At 49.9% G+C, this 26992-nt stretch overlaps 2 protein-coding genes across 22 annotated transcripts in view; one reads left to right on the top strand and one right to left on the bottom strand.

Moving 5' to 3' along the window:
• RNF214 (ring finger protein 214) overlaps positions 1 to 6868 on the bottom strand; it is a 53910-nt gene extending 47042 nt beyond the window's left edge. Inside the window, exons 1-3 of one of the 2 annotated variants that reach the window (XM_034933792.3) lie at positions 6738 to 6868; positions 5087 to 5199; positions 361 to 871 (exon numbers count right to left, since the gene is read on the bottom strand). In XM_034933792.3, coding sequence (XP_034789683.1) covers positions 361 to 871; positions 5087 to 5193 — 618 coding nt within the window. In that variant the 5' untranslated portion in view covers positions 5194 to 5199; positions 6738 to 6868. Of the gene's footprint in view, positions 1 to 360; positions 872 to 5086; positions 5200 to 6688 lie in introns of both variants that reach the window. The other variant, XM_055094911.2, reaches the window with a different exon arrangement.
• A 2218-nt stretch (positions 6869 to 9086) lies between these two features.
• The window catches only part of PCSK7 (proprotein convertase subtilisin/kexin type 7), a 34865-nt gene continuing 16959 nt past the window's right edge, over positions 9087 to 26992 (top strand). For 16 of the 20 annotated variants that reach the window (XR_010113394.1, XR_010113395.1, XR_010113396.1 and 13 more), the window contains exons 1-10: positions 9609 to 10088; positions 11120 to 11254; positions 12148 to 12313; positions 13452 to 13542; positions 14694 to 14766; positions 15251 to 15389; positions 16160 to 16260; positions 19838 to 20005; positions 20432 to 20539; positions 21028 to 21130. Coding sequence is in view for 4 of the 20 variants with exons in the window: in XM_063608285.1 (XP_063464355.1) it covers positions 9621 to 10088; positions 11120 to 11254; positions 12148 to 12313; positions 13452 to 13542; positions 14694 to 14766; positions 15251 to 15389; positions 16160 to 16260; positions 19838 to 20005; positions 20432 to 20539; positions 21028 to 21130 (1552 nt within the window). In the remaining 16 variants the exon portion in view is untranslated. Of the gene's footprint in view, positions 9117 to 9608; positions 10089 to 11119; positions 11255 to 12147; positions 12314 to 13451; positions 13543 to 14693; positions 14767 to 15250; positions 15390 to 16159; positions 16261 to 19837; positions 20006 to 20431; positions 20540 to 21027; positions 21131 to 26992 lie in introns of those variants that run through there. The other 4 variants (XR_010113403.1, XR_010113405.1, XM_003820077.6 and 1 more) reach the window with 2 other exon arrangements.

The raw sequence follows: 26992 nt of genomic DNA, 5'->3' as shown, positions 1-26992 counted from the left end.
CTGTACTTCTTAAGATGTGACTCAGAGAATTAACAAGGATTCTTCCTGCACGGTCAAAGATGATAAATATGAATGCTAATGTCCTGCACTCATCAGTTACTCAGTGAAAGAGACTACACGTAGGTCATAAAGTTCCTACTTGCCATAAGATTAGACAATGGCTACTGGCTTTCTTATTTACTGAACATCAGAATGAAGTCATTGTATGGCACTGTATGAGAGTAGTATGATGGTTGCTAGCAAAAAAAACAAAAAACAAAACAAGCCAGCAAGTTCTCCACCAAATATGAAGAAATATCTCCCACCCTGAACCCCACCACCCCCCAATTACATTTTAGTAGTAGAAACTTGACACTTGACCTGTACAGCAATGTTCTGAGAAAGCTTCAGGGAAGAGCTATCTTGATCATCATCCTGATCCACTCGGACTCCTTCAACCCCATTTGCTGGAGACACTACAGGTCGGAAATCCAAGCTTGTGTCCCTGTTACCTTCCTTTAGGATGGAGGCTTGTGGGGATTTCTCTTCAGAGCAATTCCCGGAGGCAAGCTGCTTAGTATGGCACCCTGCCTTAAGAGACCGAGTGACTGGATGGAGGCTCTCCCGAAGGCTTGTGTCCCCCTCCTCTCCTGCTGTGCTGGCCACATCCTTCAAATCAGACTGAGACCCACTGCCAGAAAGACAAAGGGCTGTGGCTATCAAGTTTTCTCCTAAAACCACCTGGTGCGCTGCTGAGGTGTCACCTGCTGATGAACCAGGATTCTGCTCTGAGTGCTCCAAATGGACATTTCTGTTATTCTCCTTGGTTATTGTTTGGCTACTTACACTCGACAGAGGCGAGTTCTTCTGCTTCTGTGCAGAGTCTTTGGTGCTATCAAACACACAAGATAAAAAGAAAAGTATATAATACTTTCAACATAACTACTAGAAGAACAAAACTAGACTACGTAAACCCTCCTGACTATCATAATGAAAGAACTTAGTTTCAATCCAGTGATTTCTATCCCGTATGCAGGTAGTATAGCCTGGTGGTTAAGACCTAGTTTTTTGTTTTTGGTTTTGTGTTTAGAGAGGGTCTAAACTCTGTCACCCAAGCTAGAGTGCAGTGCCGCCATCAAGGCTCACTACAGTCTCAACATCCTTGGCTCAAGCAATCCTCCACCTCAGACTTGTGAGTAACTAGGACTACAGGCACATGCCACTACGCCCAGCTAATTTTTTGTATTTTTTGCACGGTTTTGCCATGTTGCCCAGGCTGGTCTCGAACTCCTGTACTCAAGGGATCCATCTGCCTGCCTCAGCCTCCCAAAGTGTTGGAATTATAGGCGTGAGCTGGCCAAAAACCTGGGTTCTACAGTAAATGGCCAAACATAAATGATTCTGAAGATCCAAATAATTTTTGAGTGCCAATTTTAATAACTTTTGGGGATACCGATGAATTAGCCTAATACTAGTTAGAATATTTAATTTAGTTACATGTACTAATTTAGTTATACATAATATTATAATAAAATATTAACTTAGAAGTATTGTTTTTATTCCTCTCTCACCTTTCACAAGAATAATTTTCATTCAAACTCATTATACAGATCTTTGACCAGAACCACTTTTTAGGTTCTTCAACAGTTTTCCAGACTATAGAACCTACACTTTAAGTTGTCTAAAGTACAATTTTGAATCCAAAATTGAAGCTGTCAATAGAAATTTCATCCCACACAGTAAATATACATATGCTTAACATTAGGATATTATGTCACTTGTCACAGCCATTCAAGGTATTGCTTTTATTTTTTATTTATTTACTTATTTTTTGAGACAGGGTTTCACTTTGTCATCCAGGCTGAAGTGAGGTACTGCTTTTTAAAGGGGTCTTTAAAACATATTTACAATGACATCCAACATTCACAATTGTACATCTTTCACCCAGGAATTACGCCTATGTTTAATTTCTTTGACCCCACCCTCTTTTTTTAAACTAATTCTATAACTGACACTCTTAACCATACCCACCCAGCAATGGGGATTCAAGTTGATGCGTCTTTGTTTCCTCAGTCGTACTAGTTCAAAATAAAAGAACTGAAAGACTACCTCGGTGGGGAGTAATGGCTCATGCCTGTAATCCCAACACTTTGGGAGGTCAAGGCAGGAGGATCACTTGAGGTCAGGAGTTCAAGACTAGCCTGGGAAACATAGCAAGACCCTCTCTCTACATAAAAATTTAAAAATTAGCCAAGTGTAGTGGCGTGCACCTGTAGCTCCAGTTACTTGGGAGGCTGAAGTGAGAGGACTGCTTAAGCCCAGGAGATGGAGGCTGCAGTAGGCCATGATCGCACCACTGTACTCCAGCCTGGATGACAGATGGAGAGCCTGTCTCAATAATATTAGTAAAAACACTCGAAGCTGATTCCTTCCCGCTGGGAGTTAACTGTGAGCGGGTGCTAAATTAAAAATTCAGGCATATACAGTACCTGAGTTTGAATCCTGAGTCCGCCCACCATTTACAAGCTGTTTGACTCTCGGCAAGTTAACTCATTTGTAAAACAGAAATAATACTATCCACCTAACAGGACTGTTGTGAGGATTACATGAGATAATGCACATAAAGTACTCAGTACAGTGCCTGGCACACAGTAAACATTCAATAAACCTTAGCTGCCATTACTACTAGTGTATGAAGTTGATTTTATTTATCAAAACTCTGACTCCAACATAGCTTGGAAACCTTGGGCAAATTACTAACCTCTCTGTGTCTCAGTTTCCTCACCGGTAAATGCGAATAATATTATCACTACCTCCTGGGACTGTTGTGAAGATTAAATGTGTTACCACATATGGAACTGTAGTTAAGTGTTAGCTACTGTATTAGGGGACCCAGGTACACTAGAAAAGAGTTGAGGGACGGCCAGGTGCGGTGGCTCATGCCTGTAATCCCAACACTTTGGGAGGCTGAGGCGGGCGGATCACAAGGTCGGGAGATCGAGACCATCCTGGACAACATGGTGAAACTCTGCCTCTACTAAAATACAAAAAATTAGCTGGGTGTGGTGGCGGGCGCCTGTTGTCCCAGCTACTCAGGAGGCTTAGGCAGGAGAATCGCTTGAACTCGGGAGGCAGAGGTTGCAGTGTGCGGAAATCGCGCCACTGCACTCCAGCCTGGGTGACGGAGCAAGACGCCATCTCAAGAACAAAAAAAAAAAACAAAAAAGTTGACGGAGCTAGGTGCAGTGGCTCGTCCCTGTAATTCCAGCACTTTGGGAGGCCAAGACGGACAGATCGCTTGAGGTCAGGAGTTCAAGACCAGTCTGGTCAACATGGTGAAACCCGGTCTCCACTAAAAATACAAAAATTAGCCGGGCTACCAAGCAGGTGCCTATAATCCCAGCTACTAGGGAGGCTGAGGCAGGAGAATCACTTGAACCCGGGAGGCAGAGGTCGCAGTGAGCCAAGATCGCACCACTGCACTCCAGTCTGGGGGACAGGGCAAGAGTCTCTCTCAAAAAAAAAAACAAAGAGTTGAGGAAGAATACACAGTCAGCCTCTTTATGTAGAATGTGGTCCACATTCATGGACTCAACCAACCATGGACTGAAAATATTCAAAAGGATAAATGTTTGTGATGATGGACATGCTAATTACCCTGATCTGATCACTATACATCACATACACAACAACATCACTATGTACCCCCATGAATACGTACAATTATTTTGTCCATTTTTTAAAATATAAAAATAAATCACTGAAAAGTAAAATACCCAGCCTGGCCAACGTGGCAAAACCCCGTTTCTACTCAAATACAAAAATTAGCCAGGCGTGGTGCTGGGCGGCTGTAATCCCAGCTACTTGGGAGGCTGAGGCAAGGGAATCCAGGAGACGTTTGAACCCAGGAGACGGAGATTGCAGTGAGCTGAGATCACGCCATTGCACTCCAGTCTGGGCGACAGAGCGAGACTCCATCTCAAAAAAAAAAAAAAAAAAAAAAGGCTGGGCATGGTGACTCACGCCTGTAATCCCAGCACTTTGGGAGGCCGAGGCAGGCGGATCACGAGGTCAGATCGAGACCATCCTGGCTAACACAGTGAAACCCTGCCTCTACTAAAAATACAGAAAATTAGCTGGGCGTGGTGGCGGGCGCCTGTAGTCCCAGCTACTGGGGAGGCTGAGGCAGGAGAACGGCATAAACCCGGGAGGCAGAGCTTGCAGTGAGCCGAGATCACGCCACTGCACTCCAGCCTGGGCCAACAGAGTGAGACTCCATCTCAAAAAAAGAAAAGTGAAATAGATTTGAAACCATTAAAAAAATTTTCAGAAAAAAATTGGATGGTTGCATCTGTACTGAACATGTACAAACTTTTTTACCTGTCATTATTCCTTAAACAACACAACTATTTACATAACATTTACATTGTATTAGTTGTTGTAAATAACCTATTATTTAAAGTATATGGGACGACATGCATAGGTTATATGCAAATACTACACCACTTTATTTATTTTTTATCTTTTTAATAGCTTTAAGTAGGGTGGGCATATGCCTATCCCAGAAAAAATACTACACCATTTTATGTAAGGGACTTGAGCATTTATAGATTTTGGTATCCTCAGTAGGGGTCCTGGAACTAATCTCCAGCATATACTGTGGGATGACTATATAGCTAATTTAGTTCAACACTGTACATAACAATGTATCATATTAGCTACTATGAGATGTAAGTTTGGGTAATTGTGTATCTGTATGTATACATAGTTAGATATCCATGTACACATACCGATATAACATTTCTCATATATAACATATAAACATATGGTTAAATGAACATACAGTCCACGTAGGAAAGGGCTGGAAAATGTTTGCATTTTTTAATGAGTTTGACCCCATGTATTCTATTCTATTTATTCCCCAAACATTTAGCATGCTTTGCTGAGTATCAGGTGCTGTGTTGGATACCAGAAATACAAAGATAGACTGTACCTTTAAAAAGCTAGTGCAGTGCCATCAGAGCCAAAAAGAAAGACCAGCTACACAAGACCATCTCAAAAACCCTTTACCCAAATGAATCTTCCCAGTCAGGAGTCCACACATTACCTTAGACCATCTGGGAGACCTTCGTCTGATTTGGAAGCACATAAACTAGAAGATTCCGGAGGACTGGGGGCATTGGCCACAACACCAGCAACCTCAGACGCTGCCATTATGCTCTGTACATTCAGAAACAAATTACAGGCTACAAGTTTCCAAAGTTTAAAACAAATGTATCTCTCCCCCCTCAGAATGTCCACACAACAGAGCTGTCGCAGTAAAGAAACACAAAAACCTGGGCTCCGGGAGAAAATACTTAAGAGTACTAAAAGAGACATTGTATGCAAAGTCCTAGTGTCCTAGTGGGCAGCAATCCTCAGGAGTCACTGTATTTACATAAATATCTAGGAGTCTGTGCAAAGATCTTATTTTCACTTTTGGCAGAAATGTAGTCATTTCAAACAATACATCTTAGTCTGCCAGGATCCTCCAAGTGGTCCCAGGCCTACCTTGTCTGCTATCATTTTTAATAAAAGACGTACTTTTCGGCCTAGTATCAATCAGATCTCATGTTTTTAAATCACTTTATGGCTGTTACATTCAAAGCATTCTCCATTAATTTAAGTGAAGTTTTTGGAGGTGTCTGCCTGTAAGTCAACAAGTAATGCAATACTGGGCAATCCAGGGTGCATCTTTTACTGTCAGCGTGCTCCCCACAGATAGGAAAGGCCTGATACCCACTAACTGAGCAAAGAACAGACTCTTCAGAGTGACTAGTGGTGCAAAAAAGAATCCTGGGTTCTCTAGCGTGAAAAAGACAAGGTAAAAAACATGGTAACACAAGTAAGGGAACTGGGACGGACGCCTTTTTTAAAAATCAAAAGGTCATCTTTTATGCCGCAGAGCAAACTTATGACCTTATGAGGAGAAAAGAAAATCAAAATACTTGGGAGGTGGGGATGAACATAGGGTTAGTCTGCATTCTCGCTTTTATTTTAACAGCATCACACGTATTCCCCCCGGAACACTGAAGAGCGCGTGGGGCAGACAGGTAGATGGGGCTGTGTCAACACCTCAGTCACAGCCCACAGACCCTCTGTGCCTCAGTTTCCCTCATTATACAAAGCTCCTGGGAGAAAATGGGCCCAAATCGCCATTGCTGCTCCCTCAGGTGCAAACATCCCGTCTCCAACATAGCCCAGGGCTGGGGGTCCTCTGCGCCCGGTGAACGAAACCCCAGGACAAGGGTCATGCATGCAACTCGGTGGCTAGAGAGCCCATGGCGCGGGTAGGAACAGCTGGCTGGAGGGTCGAGTGTACCAAAAAGAACTCCGCAACCCGGGGCGACCACCAGCGAAGCAGGGGCGCCGGAGCCACGGGTCCTCGGGCGAGAGCAGGGGACAGACGGGAAGGGGACAATGGGGGGAAGCGGCGCTGGGTGGCCCTGGCCACCCCCCACAGGGGACTGCTAGGCTGGCCGCTGGCTCGGACCAGACCCCCCTCCACCCCTTCCCCTCGGCCCCCCCACCCCGCTGCCAGCCACCCCCCCGTCCCACTTCTAGGCCGGGACCCCCGCCTCGGTTCTCACAGCACCCTCCACGCCCCCCACCCGACCCCCATGCCCGGCCCTCGCCCCGCAACCCCCACCCACGCTCGCCCCGCACACACCTCCCGCGCCGCGCCCCCGGGAGGAAAGTGGGGGAGGGACGGGACGCACCTGAGCGGGCGGAGCGGGGGGAGGGGGCGGCCGAGCCACGGGGGGAGGGGTCGAGCGCCGGCCCGCGCGCGGCACCTCCCACTTCCGGCGGCACGAGCGGAGGGGGCGAGGCTCCGGCCGCGAGAGGAGAGGCCGCGGTGGCGCCGCGCCGCCCCCGACGGCGCCCTCTGGCGGCGACAGCTGGCGCCGCCGGGGCACGGGGATGCTGCGGGAGACCCCTGAGATACAGGTGGACTCTCCCGGGGCGCGGGGAAGAAGGGAGAGCCGACTGCGAGAAGGAAGGCGACCTGGGTGGGCAGGATCCCCTCTGGGAAGATTACAGGGACATTCGGGGCCATGGCGGTCAGAAGGAGAAGAGCAACGAGTGGCTTTTAAAGGTCGGAACCGAGATGCCCTTTACAGAGGACGCCATGAAGGAGAGCCTTCTGAAGAGGGACCATGTGGAAGATGCCCCGAGGACTCGGGGTGGCGGAGCCCGCGGGTTCAGCCCCCAGCGCCCGCACGGCCCCTGCCTGCGTAGGCCGCCCGCGGGAGCCGGATCCCGGGCGCCGGTTGCTGTGGCCCGCGGGGGTCGCCGGGCCGCAGGCGCCGCGCTGATTGGCTGCGCCGCGGGCGGAAGTGATGCTGCTGTCACTGCTCCTCCGGCTCCCGGGAAGCCGCGAGTTTCCGCAGGGAGGCGGCGGCAGCTGCGGCCGGGCCGGTGAGTTGGGAACTAGGTGTGGGGCTGGACCTGGGTAGTCAGGGGGGCCCAGAAGTGGGGGAAGCCGGCGTCTGAGGATGAGGGAGATGCACAGAGGGTGCCTGAGGTCCTGGCGTGGGGGACCCCAAGGAGATGGGGCCCCAGGGCCCAGGATTCCTGGATAATGTGGGTGCTAATGAGGAGAGGGGCACATTGCACGGAGCGATCGAGGCCGACGGAGGGAGAATTGGGAAACTGACCCGGTACCCAAGCTGGCTTCTAGGAGCCGGGTGTGGAACAGCGAGGACAGTCGCTTGGGAGCAGGATCTTGGACTCCGGGCTGCCCATTCTCTTCTCCCTTGTCAATTAAGAGCTGTAAAGGGAGGCCTAGCCGTTGGGAGAGGTTGAGACCTGCTTTCAGAAGGCATTTAAGGTTCCTTTCCCAGAAGCCTGGGGGATAAAAATGCTGCTTTGCCACTAGTAGACAGAAGGAGCTCCTGCTTCTCTTTCTTCCTGACATCTGTGGTGGGATCTACTGAGTCTGAAGGAGTCTGCCTAGCGGGGCCACTGTCTGGCTAACAAGGGTTTTGTTTGTTAGTTTGTTTACTTAGTAGAGTATGCAGACTGGGGAAGACACCTAAATATCTTGGGAGAATTGAGGCTCCGGGGGGCAGGGAGGGATTGAGAGGGAATATGCCTGGAAACCTAAGAGAAAACGAGAGGAAGAAATGTAGTATGAAGATTTTTAGAGGTAAAGGAGAGGTGGCATAAGTTCTCCTTTCCAGGAAGCCTTTTAGTAAAATTCCCATTTTTCTGGAATGCTTTGAGGTAGAGCCGCTTGGGTGTGTATCTGAGTACTAAGCCCTGCCCCAGGGTGGACCCAGTGGAGAGCAAAGGCTTTTAAAGGAGCCCAGCCACCATAGGTACACACATGTCCTGCCACCCCATTTGTCTGTCCCCCAGTTCTAACTTGGCTCTTTTTTTTTTTTTTTTTGAGGGCTCCTGAGACCAATTCCCTGGTTCTGTCAAACCCAGGCAATTGGAGTCCCAGTCTGGAGTCTGAGTCCTCACCTTGAAGCCAGCCTCCTGAGCTCAGTACAGGAGTAGCTGCTTAGTGAGGTTCTCTCATCATTCGTTCTCTCCTGGTTGCCCGCTTGTCCTTGGTGCCTGTTCTGGTTTGTTTGCACTCTCTGGCTTTCCCTGTTTCGCCCCCGCCACCTCCCTCCTTTCACTTTCCCTGGTATCCTGGGATACACAAATCAGGAAGTTAGCTACCACCTGGACTTCTAGGATGTTATTACCTATTCTTTCAAGAGGCACTTTGGTAACAGTTTTTTGCTAGGCCTCTGGGGAACAAAATGAAAAGAGGGTGGCACGATAGCACAGGAAGTGGGTTTTTTGGGTGTTATACTGATTTGGCCTCACCATACCAGTTCTGCTCCAGTCTATGACCGATTTTAGATCTTTGGAAATGACAATTAATGAAGTTTCTTTGGTCCCTGGTCCTGGAGTTTATCTAACCTCAGCTTGTTGCCCTGGGATTGGTGGGACATTATTTCTTCTGTTCTTGGATCCCACAGGTCTGTAGCCTTTGCTGAGTCAACACTACTCACAGTGAAAGTGATGCCTTTTCTCCATTTGCACAACATGAGTGTGACGTGGTTAGCCGGACCAGGAGCTCAACCTCATGTAGAATCCAGGTGGGCACGGGGCCCTGTTATGGGGAATTAGCCTTGAGGACAACTGGACTGAGGAGTCAGCTAGGGAAAGATTTATGTCCCCTCTAAATGTAGGGGTGAAGGGGTTGTCTCTGCTAAAGAACAGTCACGATGCAGCCAGTAGTTTGTGGAAACGATGTGTGCTTTGAGCCCTGTGGGTGGCAACAGGGGTTGCTCGCAGTGCCTGTGAGCAACTGGACCTCCTGCTGGGTTAGCTGGTGTCGTGAGGATTGGCTGTCTTGCTGTGGGAGGCCATCCGCTGGTGTTAGTGCTGGCCCACACTCCACCTGGGGGCTTATCCCTGTTGGTCAGGGATAAATGTGAACAAAAAGAGAGGATCAAATGTTTCATAATTTAAAAGGCATGGCTTGGGGACTTCCAGGGGGAACACATGGATGGCTCAGCATCTCCCTCTCAGATTCCTGCAGTTACCAGCTCTTTGATCTCTTCCACATCCTTTTTCTTTGTCTGCAGTCCACTGCTCTGATGCCGAAAGGGAGGCAGAAAGTGCCACACTTGGACGCCCCCCTGGGCCTGCCCACCTGCCTCTGGCTGGAATTAGCCGGGCTCCTCTTACTGGTTCCCTGGGTCATGGGCCTGGCAGGGACAGGTGGGCCTGATGGCCAGGGCCCAGGGGGGCCGAGCTGGGCTGTGCACCTGGAAAGCCTGGAAGGTGACGGGGAGGAAGAGACTCTGGAGCAGCAGGCGGATGCTTTGGCCCAGGCAGCAGGGCTGGTGAATGCTGGACGCATTGGAGAGCTTCAGGGTCACTACCTCTTTGTCCAGCCTGCTGGGCACAGGCCGGCCCTGGAGGTGGAGGCCATCCGGCAGCAGGTGGAGGCTGTGTTGGCTGGGCATGAAGCTGTGCGCTGGCACTCAGAGCAGAGGCTGCTAAGGAGGGCCAAGCGCAGCGTCCACTTCAATGACCCCAAGTACCCGCAGCAATGGCACCTGGTGAGTCCAGTCCTGCAGTTTGCAGTTTCAGGTGCGTAGGTTCCAGTCCGGTTCTTTAGTGGGCTTTTGACTATATCACTCTTCAGTCACCTCCATCCTTTGCCTGAGGGACCGTTTCCCGGTTCTGTGGTGTTTCCCTAGGCTCTCCCTCCCTTCTACTGTCTTCTAGAAGCCGGTGTTCTGCAGTGCTCAGGGCACAGATGGTGCAGCCAGGCTGCCTGGGCTCATGGTCCAGCTCTGCCACTTACTAGCATGTGCATTTGGGCAAGCTGCTTAAACTCTGTGCCTCAGCTTCTCCATCTGTAAAGTGGAGATTGTAATAGTGCCTACCTCATAGAGTTATGGTTAGGGTAAGTGAATGTATGCATGTGTAGCACTTAGAACCATGCCTGACACATGGTAAACACTATGACATAAGTGATACGATACTACCATTGGCATAAGAAGTGTATCATCTGGCCCAGCGCGGTGGCTCACGCCTGTAATCCCAGCACTTTGGGAGGCCGAGATGGGCAGATCACGAGGTCAGGAGATCAAGACCATCCTGGCTAACACGGTGAAACCCTGTCTCTACTAAAAATACAAAAAATTAGCCAGGTGTGGTGGCAGGCGCCTGTAGTCGCAGCTACTCGGAAGCCTGAGGCAGGAGAATGGCGTGAATCCGGGAGGCGGAGCTTGCAGTGAGCCGAGATCGTGCCACTGCACTCCACACTCCAACCTGGGTGACAGAGCAAGACTCCGTCTCAAAAAAAAAAAAAAAAAAGAAAAAGAAGTGTATCATCCAACCCTTCACCCTAGCTACCATTTTATCCTGAATCCCCCATAACTGATGACAAACTTTCCTAGAATCCAAGGCTGTGGCAGAGCTCTCACCTGCTCCTCCTTGACTGTTCCCACCTGACCTATTGGTCTGCAATCTCTGTCTGGCTCTTTGGTGGAGGCCAAGGGTGAAAAGGGGCTGCTAGCTATAACTTCATCTCCCTCTGGGCTGTGCTATGTGTCACTGTATTCCCACCCTGTCTCTCTTACAGAATAACCGACGGAGCCCGGGCAGGGACATCAACGTGACGGGTGTGTGGGAACGCAATGTGACTGGGCGAGGGGTGACGGTGGTGGTAGTGGATGACGGAGTGGAACACACCATCCAGGACATTGCACCCAACTATGTGAGTGGCCTTGGAACGACACCCCTCACCCCCCACGTCTTACCTCCTTCTTGATGTTGCCTCAGTCTTGTCCCCTTTTCTAGAGGTCTTTGGGCCAAATAAAAGAGCCTGGGAGGTGGGATGGGGTTCATCCTCTTCTTTTCCCGAGCCAGGCAGTCAAGGCACAGCAGGTGGCTCTAACTCTGAGAACAATCCTGCTCTCAGTTCTAGTCCTTTTCTGAGGAGTAAGGAGTGGCCCCTGCAGGCAACTTCCCTCTTGTTGGAAATCCGAGTGCCTTCCTCTCTCTAAAGCGTGGTCTCTAGGGAGCCCTACCTGCCTTTTTTCCAGGTTTCCCAAGCCGTGGAGCTGTAGGCACATTCGCATAATGGGCAAGAGAAGTTTGCTGGGAGCTGTGGCACTTCTCAGTTTTGCCCCAGTGTCCTTTGCTCATATCTTTTAGCCAGTGTGGTTTGCAGATAGAAATGGGCTTATTGGGTCCAGGCGCGGTGGCTCACGCCTGTAATCCCAGCACTTTGGGAAGCCAAGGCGGGCGGATCAGGAGGTCAGGAGTTTGAGACCAGCCTGGCCAAGATGGTGAAACCCCGTCTCTACTAAAAATACAAAAATTAGCCAAGTGTGGTGGCGCTCACCTACAGTCCCAGCCACTCGGGAGGCTGAGGCGGAAGAATCGCTTGAACCTGGGAGGCAGTTGTTGCAGTGAGCCAAGATTGTGGCACTGCACTCCAGCCTGGGCAACAGAGTGAGACTCCATCTCAAAAACAGAAACGATGAGAAATGAGCTTATCGCCCTAGCTTCGATTCCCAAACTCCCATTTCCTTTCTGTCCCTGAACCCCAGGACCTGATCCCCTCTAACCAGTGAATGACCACATGTCACCTCCAAAATATTTCAGAGCCCTGAGGGTAGCTATGACCTCAACTCTAATGACCCTGACCCCATGCCCCACCCGGATGTGGAGAATGGCAACCACCATGGCACGCGATGTGCAGGAGAGATCGCGGCTGTGCCCAACAACAGCTTCTGTGCCGTGGGCGTGGCCTACGGGAGCCGCATCGCAGGTAACTTGTGCCTCCAGCCTAGCCTTGGTAGGCTGCTCCTGTGACCACAGTCTTCATTTCCTGCACCCCTCCCTACTCTGAAACATCTTTATCCCATAGCCCAGCTGACACACATAGCATAGAGCAAGGGTGAGTTTATAATAGGTGTCTGTAGGACATATCAGCTCATTGATTTTTCAGTGCAGTGGTGTTTCAAACATGTTTTTCTATTTATAGTTCCATAAATTACAAAGTGCCTTCTTGTCGGTTTTTCCTCTATGATCCGATACGTCTATGGTGGCAGCCTTTGCATTTCCCAGCTCCCCAGCTCCCCAGCTCCCAGTCCCACTGATGGTCACGGGCTGCTCTCCATCCTTTTGGGGGAGCTGAGCAGCCCTATTCCTCCCTGGAGGTGGTTCTGTGGTTCTTTCACACTCAACCTCTGTCCATCAAGGCAGAAGGTGAAGGGAATGAAGGGGGAAGCGCTCACCATAACTCCTTACGTGCTTGGGAACCTACAGACTGAACAGACTATTCCTCTTATACTCCAGCAGAGGGCAGTAGCTCTCCATAAATGAGACCAGGGGGAGCCAGAAACCCTGTCCAAGTCCCTTCTCTGAAAGTGCCACAGCACTGCAGCCTGGGCGACAGAGCCAGACTTTGTCTCTCTCTCTATATATTTTTTTTTGGTGGGAGGACAAGTAATACGTATACATGGTGTAAAAATGCAAAATGGGCTGGGCGTGGGGGCCACGGGGATCAAACCTGTAATCCCAGCACTTTGGGAGGCCAAGGCAGGCAGATCACTTGAGGTCAGGAGTTCGAGACCAGCCTGACCAATATGGTGAAACCCCATCTCTACTAAAAATACAAAAATTAGCCGGGCGTGGTGGCATGCGCCTGTAGTCCCAGCTACTTCGAGGCTGAGGCAAGACAATCGCTTGAACCCAGGAGGTGGAGGCTGCAGTGAGCCGAGATCATGCCACTGCACTCCAGTCTGGGTGACAAGTAAGACTTTGTCTCAAAAAAAAAAAAAAATGCAAAATGTACAAAGAGCATGTAGGGAAAAATAAGTCTCCCACATATGGCTCCCCACCTCCCAGTTCCCCGGCTAGGAGACCAGCATTAGTGAGGAGCTGCTGTGGCCTTCATTGCCTAGGTATCCGGGTACTGGATGGACCTCTCACAGACAGCATGGAGGCAGTGGCGTTCAACAAGCACTATCAGATCAATGACATCTACAGCTGCAGGTGAGGCAGAGGTGCGGATGAGAGGGCAAGAGTCTGGAGCACCTGGGACAAATCCACCAACAAAATCCCAACCAGTGGGCTGACTTAGGCCAGAGCAGGGGTCTCCTCATTGGGTTCAGCTAATAAGTCCATTGCCTTCATTTCTCTAGATTCCCAGCCACTGGGCACTCAACCTTAAGCCCCCGTCACCCCCGTAATCAGATTGCCACATGAGAAGCCCTGGCCTGTGCACATTTATTTGTTTTCTAAACTCCTAAGGCCTCTGCAAGAAAGCGGGCTTTCCTCTCCATCCACAGGCCAGCTGAATGCCCAACACCAATCCCCCACCCCACGCCAATGCACTGCACCTTCAGGGCATGGCTGTGCTGGATTGGACAAGAAGGAAATGGGGTTGGGGGCCCACATGGCATTGATGGCACCTGTTCCTCCCCCGACATACCTCCCTTAAATCCATGACATCATCCACAGGGTACACTTCCCGATAGAGACAGAATAGAGAACTCCTCAGCCTGAGAACCAAGAGCTTCCACAGAAGTTCATGGGCGCTCTGCCTTCTACCCTACAAGTTGGGCCAGGTGCGGTGGCTCACGCCTGTAATCCCAGCACTTTGGGAGGCTGAGGCATGTGGATTGCTTGAGGTCAGGAGTTCAAGACCTGCCTGACCAACATGGTGAAACCCCATCTCTACTAAAAATACAAAAATTAGCCAGGCTTGGTGGTGGGCACCTGTAATCCTAGCTACTCCAGAGGCTGAGGCAGGAGAATCGCTTGAACCTGGGAGGTGGAGGTGGCAGTGAGCCAAAATCGCGCCATTGCACTTCAGCCTGGGCAACAGAGGAAGACTCCGTTTCAGGAAAAAAAAAAAAAAAGGTCTACATGTCTCTGATCCCTAGATGAGGAGATGAGTGACCTCTGTCCCTCTCTGCCACTATGGGCTATGGGGACATTCACAAGGAAAAGAAGAGCCTTAGCACACTTCTGTTTTCCACTTTGGAGAGGGGATGGACCTTTGAACCCTGTGCCTTTTAATCACGGAAGCCTTTAAGTGGAACCCTTGGGAGGAGTTAAGAGCTGCAGGTCAAAGGGCAGCCAGCTGAGACTGGGAGGCGCTGGGTGGGTAGCCGCAGCCTGGCTCTAGCTGTCCCCTCTAGGTATTTATTTCTCAACAGCTGGGGACCAGATGACGATGGGAAGACAGTGGATGGCCCCCATCAGCTTGGAAAGGTAACTGGCCTGCACAAAGACTCTGAGAAACGGGACGCCCTCTTCATACAGTCCCAGGAGAACTGCTGCAAGTTGACCCATCTTCCCACTCCACCTCCACGCTCAGTCTCCTTTCAGGAAGAGAACACCTAATGTTGGGGCAGGAAGCCTAGGGGACGTTTGTTCCTAGACAGGGAAATGGAACAGTGCTTTGAGATTGTTTCCCATTCATCTTATCCTCAGCTCCCATGCCTGGCCCCACCCTGTCCTCTGATAAGCAGAGGGTGTCCATCAGTCATCATTCAACTCACAGATGCCCCACATCCTCAGTCAACTCACAGCTCCCTCACATCCAGGGTCCATCTTCCAATCTTTCCCCCATGCCCAGTGCCCTTTGAACTTTTTTCCTTTTGTTTCTAGAAGGGGTGGAGAGGGTGACTGATGTAGTAGGCAGAGGTCTTTCTGTGGGTTCCTCAACTGACACCCTGATGTTTTGGCTCCTCAGGCTGCCTTACAACATGGGGTGATTGCTGGTCGCCAGGGCTTTGGGAGCATCTTTGTGGTAGCCAGTGGCAACGGAGGCCAACATAACGACAACTGCAACTACGATGGCTACGCCAACTCCATCTACACAGTCACCATAGGTAGTCACCCAATGTTTCTGTGCTCCTGTGTATGTGTCACCGAATGGTTAGGGCATCACACGTCTTATCCTAGCTTCTGTGTGTGTCTAAATGTGTGAGCACAATAATCTCTTTGGGCTCAGATAGGACTAGCCCTGCTTGCAGAGGACCTTGGGACTTCCTTAGATGTCAGCATACCCTGGGAACACCTTCAAGCCATCATCTGGAGATCACCGAGCTGCCTCCACCCCACCACAGCTGGTTAGGCCTCTGTTCTGGCCTGTCTTTCTGTGGGCCACCTGCTGCCTGCTGAAAGCCTCCCCTGACTCCCCACAGGCCTAAATTAAGTGCCCTTTGCCTGTGCTCCCAGTTAGCATGTGTTTATTTACTTACCTGACTTCTACCTGACTCTAGGCTCCTTGAGACTAGGACTGCGGCCTTTTCCATATGGCCCTGATGCCTGGCACGGGTGTGACCCACAGTAGATGGGTAATGAATGTTGAAAACAGTAAGCATGTGAATGAATAAGTGGGTATGAAGGTAGAAGGCTGCCAGTTGTACCCCAGAGCCTATTGAAAGAATGGTATTGCGGCACAGAATGCCCTCTGCCACTTGAGACTGCCTGTTCAGAAGAGGATCAGGACTGCTCTGAGGGACGTGGGCCGCTCAGATCATGTTTCAAACTCAGGACAGCCCCCCAGGATGATAACTCCAAGATAATTGACATTAGCAAGCCCCTGCCACAGGACCCCCTCTTCATCTCAGCTCTAATTTCCCTCCTCTGTCCCTAGGAGCTGTGGATGAGGAGGGACGCATGCCTTTCTATGCAGAAGAATGTGCCTCCATGCTGGCAGTCACCTTCAGTGGTGGGGACAAGATGCTTCGGAGCATTGTGAGTGCCTCCCGGGCCCTCCACGGCCTGCCCCTTTCCCACAAGACTTCACGTCTCAGACATCACAGCGCTTCTCACTGTTCCCTGCTTCCCTGCTTCCCTGCCCCAACACTCAGGCTCCTCTTCCCCCACAGAGCTGGATGTCTTAAGGCATGCCACCCTTGGAGGAGTAGACCCGGGACTCTGAATACATCTTGGGAATGCTTTTATCTTAGAAATTTGGATTTAGGACGAATATACATATTGTTTTAGAAACTAAGTGTCACATGGGGCCAAACATGGTGGCTCACTCCTGTAATCCCAGCACTTTGGGAGGCCAAGGCGGGTGGATCACTTGAGGTCAGGAGTTCAAGACCAGCCTGGCCAACATGGTGAAACCCTGTCTCTACTAAAAATACAAAAATTAGCCTGGTGTGGTGGCGGGCACCTGTAATCCCAGCTACTTGGGAGGCTGAGGCAGGAGAATCGCTTGAAACAAGGAGGCGGAGGTTACAGTGAGCCAAGATTGCACCACTCTACTCCAGCCTGTGTGACAGAACAAAACTCCTTCTCAAAAAAAAAAGAAACTAAGTGTCACATGGATTAAACAACTTTTTCACACTCAAGGAAATGCACAAATAACTTCTTTGCAATGTCTTCCTTTGGTAAAATTTGGGCTTTTGCTAATTTCTGTGGACTTAAAAAAACCTCCTAATTCCATTGCCCTTCAGCTCTTAGGTAAATACTGTGAGTTCTGGTCATGTGCATCTTCAGGAGGAAAGCTAGTCTGGTGGTGGTTTCATAAAAACCATAAGGATGGGTGGGAAGAGGAGTTGGGGAATGTCTCATGTCAACACCAGAGAGAGCTCTTTCTCTGGAGCTATAATTGGAGCCATAGCAAATGAGATTGGAGCAGGGTCGTGGAGCTTCTCTAACCTGTGGAACCCATTTAAAGAATTTGAAGACGATCGCCTGCACCCAGCTGGGCTTAGCGCCATCCCAGCAGGTTTAAGGCAGGCCTCTAGACCATCTTCCTAGAGCTCTCTGCCTGTCCCTGTTGCCCGCAACCATATAATGTGGGCATAGGAGGCTCTAGGCAGGAGCTGGGCTGGAGCCAGGTGGTGTCAAATTTCTCCAGTGGCTAAGTCGGGAGATCTCTCTGGGGCCATTGGGAATTAGGCTGCTTTGTCTTCCTGCTGGGTCAAATTTATTTTCCAAAACTAAAATTTTGTTATGCCAATAAATGACTTCTGGTCAACACAATGTTCCAAGGCTCTGTGCCAGTTGACCCCTACTACCCCCTCCCCCTAGCCCCAGGGAGAAGAGAAAAGGGAGTGGACTAAAGTAGAGAGGGAAGAGAGGCTGGGCTGTGTGCACAGAGGGCACCCACTGCAGGCCAGGCTGGGTTAGGAGGAAAGAAAAGGGAGTGGACTAAAGTAGAGAGGGAAGAGAGGCTGGGCTGTGTGCACAGAGGGCACCCACTGCAGGCCAGGCTGGGTTAGGAGGAAGAACAGGAACATACCAAACTCCACCCTCTAGCAGAACTCTAGGGAACCCAGCTCGCCCTGCCCAGGCCAGGGACCTAAGAAGGTTCTACAACATAATTGTCACTCTTGCTCTGCTGTACCTGGCCTTTCTCATCTTAACTTACCTCAGCTTCTCACCCTCACCACCCTCTTCCATCTGAACTGTAATTTGCCCAGAAATGAAGAGACAGTGTGTTTAGCAGAGTTCCCATCTTTGGAATGTCCTTGCCATGGAAACTTCTTGTTGCCAGTTTCTAGTCAATGACCAGGGCAGCTGGATGGAGCTGTCTTTCTGAGGGCAGAGGCTGGGGGCATATGCTTCCCACCATTTGGCTCCCTGGGGAAGCAAAGCTTCTCTGGACTTTTCAATGCCTGCCTGTGGCTCCTGCCGCCATAGACAAGTTCGTGGGCTTCACAGCCACACTTCAGACTATCACTGCAAGGCTGTTTCCTTAACAGGAAAAAAAATCAACCCGCTCCCTTGCATAAACCAGGCTCCCACTCTCATTGAGACAACCACTTGGAGAGTGCTTTTCCCTTTTTTTTCTGGGAGTGCGCCATGGCTGGGTGAAAATTACATCTCTTGGCAGCTGCTCTAACAGCTGGGAGGGAAGCAGTGAGTACAGTGGAGAAAGGGCAGCTCTTGGCAGAAGTCGCCACCCTGGTATCTGACCCAGAAGAGAAGTTTGAAAGAAAGAAATTCTCTGGTGTTAGCACTGACACCATGGGCCAACGATCCAAGTGCCATAGAGTGGAGCAGATTTAGGCAGGGCCCGCCTCAGCTAAACCCTCTGAGTCTCCAGGGGTGATGACAGCCCCAAAAGAGCTTGATGCCAGGCAGTCACTGCCTCCCCTTGCCCCATTCTCGCTACCCACCTCAGAACCACACGGAGAGAAGGGGTTTCATGGCATCTGGCCCAGAGCAGTGAGGCAGCTTGTCCTGTTGAGAGCTGTAGAGCTGGGCAGGTGGGCCATATAGACACTGAGTCCATGCAGGGCTCGGGGGTGGGCAAGGACACAGTCCTCTCTTGCTGGAACACACTCCCTGTGTTCACGCCGACATCATTCCAGCCCCTGTCGCGGAGCTGCCAAATTGGATTTCCTTGAATAGTGCCGTCAGTGTTGTCCCAGCTCCAGCTGGGCCCAGTGGCTCCCCTGGCCACTTCCTCTGTCTAGCTTGGTTGTGGGGGTTGAAGGGTTTGGAGTTGGGAGTTGGGATAGAGAATTTAAGAATGGGAGCAAGAATATTAGGAGCAAAAATCGGGAGGCCACCCATGGTGGCTCATGCCTATTAATCCCGACACTTTGGGAGGCCAAGGCAGGAAGATTGCTTGAGGCCAAGAGTTCGAGACCAGCCTGGGCAACATAGTGAGATGCTGTCTCTACAAAAAATAAGAATATTAGTGTGGTGCAGTGGTACATGCCTGTAGTCCCAGCTACATGGGAAGCTGAAGCAGGAGGATCTCTGGAACCCAGGAGTTCGAGGCTGCAGTGAGCTATGATCTTACCACTGCACTCCAGCCTAGGCAACAAGGAAAAATAAGAAAAAAGGAAAGAGTTGGGAAACCCTTATCTGCACTGGATGGGAGCCCTTTCCTATCTCTACCTCCTTTTGCCAACAACCACACCCTCAAAAGTAACTTTTATTATCTTTGTCTCTGTTCTCCAGACATTCTGTTAGGAGGCCAGGAGGGTTAGGGTTTCCTTTGCCCTGCCCTGCTATTGGGTCCTTCTCTGGTCAAAGATTCAGCTCTAACAAAGGAAGGGTCCACCTGTGAGACCTGTTCTGAGGACCAGCCCTGTACCTTCCCCCCATAACAACTTTGAACTCAGTCTCTAGCTTCTTTTTTAAAAAATATTCTTTTTTTATTTTTTAAAGATGGGTTCTCACTCAGTCACCTAGGCTGGAGTGCAGTGGCACAGTTATAACTCCTGTGCTCAAGCAATCCTCCTGCCTGGGCCTCCCAAGTAGCTGGGACTATAGGTGCACACCACTGTCCCCAGCTTGAACACCACTGTCCCCAGCTTGAACTCAGTCTCTAACCTACTTCCTTTTCCTGTTTCACTTCCAGGTGACCACTGACTGGGACCTTCAGAAGGGCACTGGCTGCACTGAGGGCCACACAGGGACCTCAGCTGCAGCGCCTCTGGCAGCTGGCATGATAGCCTTAATGCTGCAGGTGCGGCCCTGCCTCACATGGCGTGACGTCCAGCACATCATTGTCTTCACAGCCACCCGGGTGAGATACCAGCAGGTAGACAAGTGGCCTGGCCCAGCCCGCTCCAGAGTTCGGGTATCAGGTGGCCTTAGATTCTCAATGTCCCAAATGTTAGATACTAAGTCTCTTTCAGAGTCCCTTTCAGAGTTGCATATGTAAAGAACAGGTGTGGGGACCCCACAAAGACCACAGGCCTAAACTCATTTTATCTGCAAAGGGGAGCTCTGGCTGTGCCTCCTGGCCCCTTCTCTAGAAGCAAGCCAGTGGGGTGGTGACATCATGGGCTTTGACCTTTTGTCCCAGCTTGCCTTGGGGAATCCATTCCCAGTAGCCATAGTGGGAGAGCGTGGACTGGATCAGCCAGCAGGGCAAGCAGGGAAACCAGAGTCAGATTGTTGAGACTACACTGGCAATGCAAGAGACTAACCAGGACCTCTGTCCTTTCAGTATGAGGATCGCCGTGCAGAGTGGGTCACCAACGAGGCAGGCTTCAGCCATAGCCACCAGCACGGTTTCGGCCTCCTCAACGCCTGGAGGCTCGTGAATGCAGCCAAGGTGAACAGGTGTTGGCAGGGCAGGGTGCCCTGTGTGGAGTGACCAAGGGTCGGGGCTGAATGCTCAAAACTGCCTGGGATATCATAGGTGCCTAGTAAATGTTCATTCAGTTCATTGATTTAACAACTTCAACCTTCATCCCAGCTGATATCCATTTTACAAATGAGAAAGCAGGCTCAATGCTATCACTGAAGTTTCCAAACTACTAATAGAGTAAATGGGACCTGAATATGTGTGGGACTCAGGATGCTGTGGTTCCCCTCCTCCACCCTGGACACAGCTGTTTCCTCTGGTTCCTTAGCTGGGGGCTGTACGGAGCATTCCAGCGAGCAAGCAGGAGCTGAGGGCTGAAAGAAGATGATGAGGAGTGGAAAAATAAAGACAGCTAAACCTTCAAGATCGTATTGACAAGGGCGTGTGTGTTTGTGAGAATGTGGGTGTGATCATTCTTGTTTGTTGATTTGCCATCCCCTCCTTTCCTTTCATAGATCTGGACATCTGTCCCTTACTTAGCATCCTACGTCAGTCCCGTGTTAAAAGAAAACAAGGCGATTCCGCAGTCCCCCCATTCCCTGGAGGTCCTGTGGAATGGTAAGTAATCAGCACAAAGGGGGTTAATCTTAGGCCTGAGGTTTGGGGCTGGGTGACAAGGAAGTAAAACTCGTCCTCCCTGCCAGATTCTACCCCCTTTCGGAGCTGAGCTCCAGCCAAACCTGTGGAGTTTTCTTTGACCATTTTAGGACATGTTACTGCTTCTGAGTTGGCTGCCCCGGCTGCTTAAACAAGACCTTTCTCCTGGGTTCCTAGTAGTGAAAAGGAGCAGCAGAGCAACTGAGGAGGAGGGCGGGTGGGAGGCATGGGACTGGGGCTTGGGGAGGTGAGGCGAGACCGGGGCGAGAGCTCAGAGAAGCTCCTGTGACTTCCATGCTAAGATCTTGCCAGAGAACTCTGGTCAGTCCTCGGGTGTCTGGATGAAGTAAAGGAGTTAGGCATTTCTTCCTTTGATTCTCTGGCTTACCTAATAGAGAGAGTCAGATGTGGTCTGCTGGGGATGGACAGAGGGTCTGTAGAAGTCTCCTAGGCTTTAGTGACCCATCCTCTGCCTCCGCCTCCATGGTGGCCAGCATGAACCAGGATTGTTTGAAGGGGTTGTATCCTCTAAGCCAGCGACCTGGTTTTATGTTGAGCGAAGAGGCGGACGCCCTCCCTAGAGGAGAGTGCAGCTGGATCAGGATGCTTGTGCAGAGGATGTCCTGTCTGCACATTTACCAGCGTTTTCCCTACCCCCAGCTCCTTGGGGGATTCTTTTTCCTGGAGTCATTCACTACTTTTTGCAAAGGAAGTATGCTATGCTTAGTGCCCAAACCAAAACTGTCTTCACTTTTTCTGTCCTCCTAGAAAGTGATCAATCAAGAGCCATGGCAGGAGAAGGAATGGCCAGAGAAGGTTACTCAGAAGGGAGGATGAGGGGTGGCTTCCCTCAGGTGAAGGTTTCACTGAGAAGAATTGAGTTTTCTCCTCCTAACCACGTCCAGCACTTGCCCAGTTTCCCTCAATGTGGAATGAAACCCCTGGGCCAGTCACTGCATTTCCCGTAAAAGGAATGTTATCTTGGAAAGGGCATAAAGCATCAGCCAAGTCAGAGAAGTTCAGAAACATTTCCAGGAATGCAGTTCATTTGGAACCCCCTGGCTTTGCACTTGCGTGTCTTAGAGACAGTGTGCCTTCAACTTTACCTTCCATCCAGGGCTATTTCCTGTTGCATCTGTCAAATGAGGGCAGTGACTTAAAAGAGTAATATGGTCTTCCCAGCTTCGTCATCCTCTGCTTCCCGCTGACCAGGGGACCTTGCCACGGAATGTCTACCCTAGGCATTGAGGCATCTGGCAACTGCTTCCTTGTCACTAAAAAGTAAGAGAAAGAAGGACAGATTGCCTGGGTGGAGAAGAGTGGGAGGTGGCCTAGTGGAGAAAGCAGGATTAAGAGAAGGGAGGGAAAGATTTAGGGAGTTTGGCTAATGGAGCCCTTTACCTGTTGGAAGGGCAGCAAGCAAAAGTTTTACCAGAGTTTTCCCTACCCCCAGCTCCTTGGGGGATTTTTTGTTTTGTTTCATTTTTGTTTTTGTTTTTTTGCCTTGAGTAATTTTGACATGCGGAGTTATTCACAACTTTTTGCAAAGTACTATTTTCATTGGCTTTTCAGAGCCAGTGAAGTTGCCTTCTCCTCCAACATGACCACATTTTCCTCTGAGCAGACAAAAACAGAACAAATAAGTTTGCGGGCTTGCTTGGAGGTTGAAAGAAATAAGTCCAGTTAAAATGAGAGTTTAGCCCGGTGCCCTGGCTCATGCCTGTAATCCCAGCACTTTGGGAACTTTGGGAGGCGAAGGCAGGCAGATAACCTGAGGTCAGGAGTTTGAGACCAGCCTGACCAACATGGTGATACCCCATCTCCACTAAAAATACAAAATTAGCCAGGTGTGGTGGCTCATGCCTGTAGTCCCAGCTACCTGGGAGGCTGAGGCAGGAGAACCCGGGAGGCAGAGGTTGCAGTGAGCTGAGATCGCACCATTGCACTCCAGCCTGGGCAAGAAGAGGGAAACTCCATCTCAAAAAAAAAAAAAAAAAAAAAAAATGAGAGTTGAGCAGCTCAGTCCCAGGAAGTCAAGAAACCCCTTCTACAGCCAAGTTATGGTTGTTTTCCACCAGGACCTGGTTGATTCAGTGTCTGGGGGCTGGAAAGTGAGGTTTTTATAAAGCAGAGGGAGCTGAACATCCCTGAGATAGAAGAGGAGGCTAAATACCTCTAAGACTCTAGAGTAGCATTGTCCCAAAGAATTTTCTGCAATGATGGAACTGTTCTATGTCCATGCTGCTCAGTTCAGTGGTCACTAGTCATATGAGTCTATTGAACATTTAAAACATGACCAGTTGGCCGGGCATGGTGGCTCACACCTGTAATCCCTTTGGGAAGCTGAGGCAGGAGCATTGTTTACGCTCATGAGTTCAAGACCAGCCTGAACAACATAGTGAGACCCTATTTCTACAAAAAATAAAATTAGCCAGGTGTGGTGGTGCATGCCTCCTGGGAGGCTGAGACAGGAGGATTGCTTGAGCCCAGGATGCCAAGGCTGCAGTAAGCCATGGTTGCACTACTGCACTCTCCATCCTGGGTGACAGAGCGAGACCTTGTCTCAAAAATAATAATAGGCTAGGCGTGGTAGCTCATACCCAGCCTATAATCCCAGCACTTTGGGAGGCCAAGGGCGGGGGCGGATCACTTGAGGTCAGGAGTTCAAGACCAGCCTGGCCAACATGGTGAAACCTCGACTCTACTAAAAAAAAAAAAAATATGATACAAAAATTGGCTGGGCACGGTGGCTCACGCCTGTAATCCCAGCACTTTGGGAGGCTGAGGCGCGTGGATCACAAGGTCAGGAGATCGAGACCATCCTGGCTAACACAGTGAAACCCCATCTCTACTAAAAATACAAAAAAATTAGCCAGGCGTGGTGGTGGGTGCCTGTAGTCCCAGCTACTCGGGAGGCTGAGGCAGGAGAATGGCGTGAACCAGGGAGGCGGAGCTTGCAGTGAGCCAAGATCGTGCCACTGCACTCCAGCCTGGACAACAGAGCGAGACTCCATCTCAAAAAAAAAAAAAAAAGTATATATATATATATATATATATATATATACACACACACACACAAATTAGCCAGGCATGGTGGCATGTGCCTGTAGTCCCAGCTATTCAAGAGGTTGAGGCAGGGAAATTGCTTGAACCTGGGAGGCAGAGGTTGCAGTGAGCCAAGATTGCACCATTGCACTCCAGCCTGGATGACAGAGCAAGACTCCATCTCAAATAATAATAATAAGGCTAGTATGACTAAGGAGCTACATTTTAATTTTATTATACTTCATTTTAATTTAGATAGCCATGTGTGGCTAAGGGCTACCATATTGAGAAGTGCTGCTAAGGAGCAAGACTGATTTTTCTCTCTCCCCGCTGACAGGAGGTTATGAGGGAGAGGGGATTGGGGCCTCTTGGGGTTTTTAGATCTGACGCTGGTCTGAAATCTCTACCTGAGGGTAGGAGGGAGAGTGGGGCTCTGGAGGAGTGTGTTATTCACACTCAGAGAGTCTGTGATTGGAAGGTGCCTGAACACCCATTTGCACCTCTCCTTTTGTTGTCGTTTGCAGTCTTGAGGATACTGGCTAAGCCTCTGCCTACGCAGTGAGTCCTGTTCCTTCTCCTCTCCAGGTCTTCCCTCTTTAACCAACATTTCCCTCTCTGCTGATTCTTCCTTTCTGCCTTCAAATGCAAGTCCCTGCTACCTCCAACCAGGAAACTTTTCAAATGAATGAACTGAAGCAATTTCTCCCCTTTGTCACATGCTCCCTCTGCCACAGAAGACTTGCTTTCTTACTCATAGTGCCCCTTTCCTGACCGGTTCAGGGCTGGTTCAGAGTTCATCCTTTTTAACATTCTTGTCACTCTGACCCTATTAATGAGGTCTTTGTTGCACCGTCTCTCCTCCTGTAGCTTCTGTGGCCTTCTTGGCTCCATAGCCCTCCTCTGCCTTCTCTGCCTGAGTTACTTGTTTCATACTCCTGAACTGTGAGTGTCTTCTAAGGCTTGTTTCCTGACTTTTTCCTCACTCCACATCATCCTCCTTGACAGTATAGCTATGTATGTGACCTTAGCTACCACCTCTCCACAAATGAGTCCTCGACCTAAATCTCTTATTCTGATCCTTCACCAGTGGAAAGGATAGAAACTAGAGCATAGCTTCCATAAGATTATGGGCAAATAGTCCAGGCATGGTGGCTCACGCCTGTAATCCCAGCACTTTGGGAGGCCGAGGTGGGCAGATCACGAGGTCAGGAGATCGAGACCATCCTGGCCAACATGGTGAAACCCCGTCTCTACTAAAAATACAAAAAAATCAGCTGGGTGTGGTGGCGGGCTCCTGTAGTCCCAGCTACTCGGGAGGCTGAGGCAGGAGAATTGCTTGAACCTGGGAGGTGGAGGTTGCAGTGAGCAGAGATCATGCCACTGCACTGCAGCCTGGTGACCGAGCAAGACTCCGACTCAAAAAAAAAAAAAAAAGAAAAAGATTATGGGCAAATAGAACCCTGGCATCTTCTGGGACAGAGAGTGACTGTTGAAAAACATTCCAATTTACCAAAGGCCAAATAATAAGATGCTTTTTATGTGCCAATTACTGTTCGCAGCGTTAGCTCATTTAATGCATTAACTCATTTAGTTCTGGTAGAGAGAGTTCTAGTGTACTCATTTGCACTGCCACCCAAGTCCGCATCCACACCAAGAAGTAAATGGATGTAGCATGCCACTGCATACACTGCGAACACAGACAAGCACTCCTTTTGGGATTCTTTTCCTTTTGGGATTCTATTCTGTTCCATAACATGTCATTTCTCTCCTGTAAGCCCCTTCTCTGCCACATCAATGCTGTCCTCTAACTATGCCATAAATATTTTCCATCATCTTTCTGTTCCTAAATCACTGTGTGCTGTTGATATTCCACCAATACAGTACACTTAACATGTACAAAATTTTAGATTTCACTATCATCTCTCAAAAGCTGGCTTGCTTTCTAAGATTTTCCCATTTATGTCAGTGCCATCACCATTTCCTAGGCCCCCAAACTTGAAACTCACGAGTTTTTCATCCCTCTAATATCCCTCGCCTCTTCCCAGGTCTTCCCCAGCCCTTTCCCTTGCAATTTAATCTTTTTGTTGTTTTCTGTGAAATATCTCTCAATCGACTTATTCATTCTACAAATATTCGAGGCCTACTTCATCCCAGGCACTGTATTAGTTCTAGAGACTCGGGGATAAGACACTATTCCTGCCTTCAACGAGCTCACAACCTGGTAGGGAAGACAGTGAGGTTTACAGGCATAGTGCAGTGTTATAGGCACTGCAACAGGGACAACACAGGTGCTTTGAGAGCACAGCAGAGAGATGTCTCCTGCCACTAAGGAAGAAAGGGAAGGTTTCTCAAAGAAACTGGTGGCCAGGCACAGTGGCTCATGCCTCTAATCCCAGCACTTTGGGAGGCTGGAGCAGGCAGATTGCTTGAGCTCATGAGTTCGAGACCAGCCTCGCCAACGTGGCAAAACCTTGTCTCTACAAAAAAATACAGAAATTAGCTGGGCATGGTGGTGCACACTTACAGTTCCCAGCTACTAGGGAGGCTGAGTTGGGAAGATGGCTTGAGCCTGGGAGGCGGAGGTTGCAGTGAGGTGAGATCATGCCACTGCGCTCCAGTCTGGCGACAAAGAAAGACTCTGTCTCAAAAAAAAAAAAAAGAAAGAAAAGGCCGGGCACGGTGGCTTATGCCTGTAATCCCAGCACGTTGGGAGGCCAAGGCGGGTGGATCACAAGGTCAGAAGTTCAAGACCAGCCTGACCAACATGGTGAAACCCCG

This window comes from Pan paniscus, chromosome 9 (genome assembly GCF_029289425.2).
Source record: "Pan paniscus chromosome 9, NHGRI_mPanPan1-v2.0_pri, whole genome shotgun sequence".
In the NCBI taxonomy this organism is placed as follows: domain Eukaryota; kingdom Metazoa; phylum Chordata; class Mammalia; order Primates; family Hominidae; genus Pan; species Pan paniscus.
Note: the sequence above shows the minus strand (reverse complement) of the source record. Positions and strands in the feature narration are given on the sequence as shown.